Source organism: Myotis davidii, unplaced genomic scaffold (assembly GCF_000327345.1).
Source record: "Myotis davidii unplaced genomic scaffold, ASM32734v1 scaffold151, whole genome shotgun sequence".
Lineage (NCBI taxonomy): Eukaryota > Metazoa > Chordata > Mammalia > Chiroptera > Vespertilionidae > Myotis > Myotis davidii.
This window is the reverse complement of record NW_006285248.1, coordinates 1,285,017-1,287,292: the sequence shown is the minus strand read 5'-3', so window position 1 is coordinate 1,287,292 and position 2,276 is coordinate 1,285,017. Positions and strand designations below refer to the sequence as shown.

Sequence of the window (2,276 nt, the reverse complement as noted above, 5' to 3'; positions counted from 1 at the left end):
AAGAGTAGTGATCCTACCTCCTGCTAAAATCTAGATACCTACTCTCTTTTCCTCAGGAATCATTAAAACCAGTATATTCTAATCTTTTAGACATAACTATTACAGTTGTTTAGTTTATTAATGATTGATGATAAATTTTTGGATAATTTGAATTAAATTGTTTAAATGTCTTGTGAAAACTGTAACAGTGAATTTTAGATGATTATAAACTGTTATCTCTGACTTACAGATTATGAAAGTAAAAGTCTGCCACTGAGAAATGACCATGAGAAAATAAATGGCTGGCACCAGTATCTAAATGTTTATCTAGTTGTAGATATCTATATTCTTTGGTGTTTAGGCTAAGCTTGTTTTTTAGAACCCAAAGTCTCCCAATTCTTATGACCATGCTTGTTGATAATACTCTACTAGAATCTGTTGATGAGGTGTCATAACATATAAGGCTCTTATTACTCATCAGAATAAATTGATTTATTGTCTTACTTGAAACTATTAGATTTATTTTGTTAAAATTATAATTAATAGCCATGTAGTCTTGTTTGGAGGCTTTGAAGGAAAGATGTAATTGTGCTGGTATAGATGTGCCCATAATTTAATTTTTCTGTTTATGGATTGTGGGTTTTTTGTTTTTTTATGTTCTACTTTGGAGAAAGATAATTTATGTTTTACCTTCTTTATTTCCTAAGGAACTGGCATTTGATCCATATGAATCATATGCTCGAGATATTTTACGACCTGGTTTTCATGATCGTTTCCTTAGTCAGTTATCAAAGCCTGGAGCGGCACTTTATTTACAGGTATAGTTATTTTTAAATCAAGATATATGATATCTGAAAACTAAACTTAAAAAAAATTAAATCACTTTGTTTTCTAGTCAATAGGCGAAGGTTTTAAAGAAGCTGTTCAATATGTTCTACCCAGACTGCTTCTAGCCCCTGTTTACCACTGTCTACATTATTTTGAACTTTTAAAGGTAAGAAAAGTATTCAATTATGATATAATTTTTTACCAACTTGTGTATCAATTATTATGTGAGCACCCATGGACATTAGTCTGTATCTATTTTCTTTTTCTAGTTAAGAAACAAATACAAATAAATCTGCAAAAAAGTGGCATATTTTCTTCAGTTTTAATAGTGAATTTTAAAGCAATGATCAGATATTTTTTATCTTGTGTCCTTACGTTTTGTTTACATTGATGGTTATTTGGAAACAACATTGGATTTATTTATGCATCCAAGTAACCCATTTTGGGACCTCAGCAGATTTAGAGACTTAGATAGTATGAGGATAAGGCCAAATGGGGAAGATTTATTACCTAATTTTTGTAGCTCAAGTTTGCAACTATCTCTATAAAATTGTTTATCTTTACTTTAGAAACAGTGAACTATGTATAACCCCAGTAAAAATTCACCATGTTATCACAGTTCAAAAATACTCAATTTCAGAAGCACTGACTAAAAGGAAAGGATTCTGCTCCCCCACTTTTTTTCCTGTTATATAATGAAATTAACTAGGAAAAGGGGGAACCTCACTATATATAAATTATAATTCAGTAGTGTAGCTCGAAGATAATTACCTTTTAAATATTTTAGGTATCTAATGATGTCGCCTTTAGATTATGGATAGCCCTGGCCGGTATTGATCAGTGGTTAGAGTATTGGCCCACGCACCAAATACTTAAGTATGGGAATCATGGGAAAGGATTACAGATAAAAACTGAGAACTGCGAGGTGCCATGAGTGGAAAACTTAGGGATCAAGATCTGAGAAATATTAAACACAAGAGATTTTTTCCCTCCCAAAGTAGTCTCTTTTTTTCAGTACTATGTAAAAAAAAATTGGTAAAGGCAAATATGAATCATGCTATCTCATTTAACTTAAACACCCACTAATGGCCTTCACATGGTATGCCAAAAACTATCTGTGAAGAAATATGCTCTGCAGTCCCCATTTACAAATACCTTGTGTGCATGTGTTAATGGCTTTGGTTTGCTGCCTTTCCATTTTGGAAACTGGACAATATCAAACATCTTCTACTCTAGATCATTTTTCTTCTACTTTTTTATGTTGTGCATGCATCTGGTTTAAGCTCAAGACCATTTTTTACACTGTCCATGAGCTGATGTGTTAATACCAGCAATAAGAAATTTAGAAGCCGAAACCGGTTTGGCTCAGTGGATAGAGCGTCGGCTTGCGGACTGAAAGGTCCCAGGTTCGATTCCGGTCAAGGGCATGTACCTGGGTTGCGGGCACATCCCCAGTAGGAGATGTGCAG

The 2,276-nt window shown here is 33.3% G+C and overlaps 1 protein-coding gene across 3 annotated transcripts in view; it reads left to right on the top strand.

The window, feature by feature from the left end:
* Positions 1-2,276, top strand: part of SOS1 (SOS Ras/Rac guanine nucleotide exchange factor 1) — a 79,780-nt gene that overhangs the window by 26,431 nt on the left and 51,073 nt on the right. For all 3 annotated transcript variants that reach the window (XM_015558877.1, XM_015558876.1, XM_015558875.1), the window contains exons 6-7: positions 687-797; positions 875-973. In XM_015558877.1, coding sequence (XP_015414363.1) covers positions 687-797; positions 875-973 — 210 coding nt within the window. The remainder of the gene's footprint in view (positions 1-686; positions 798-874; positions 974-2,276) is intronic.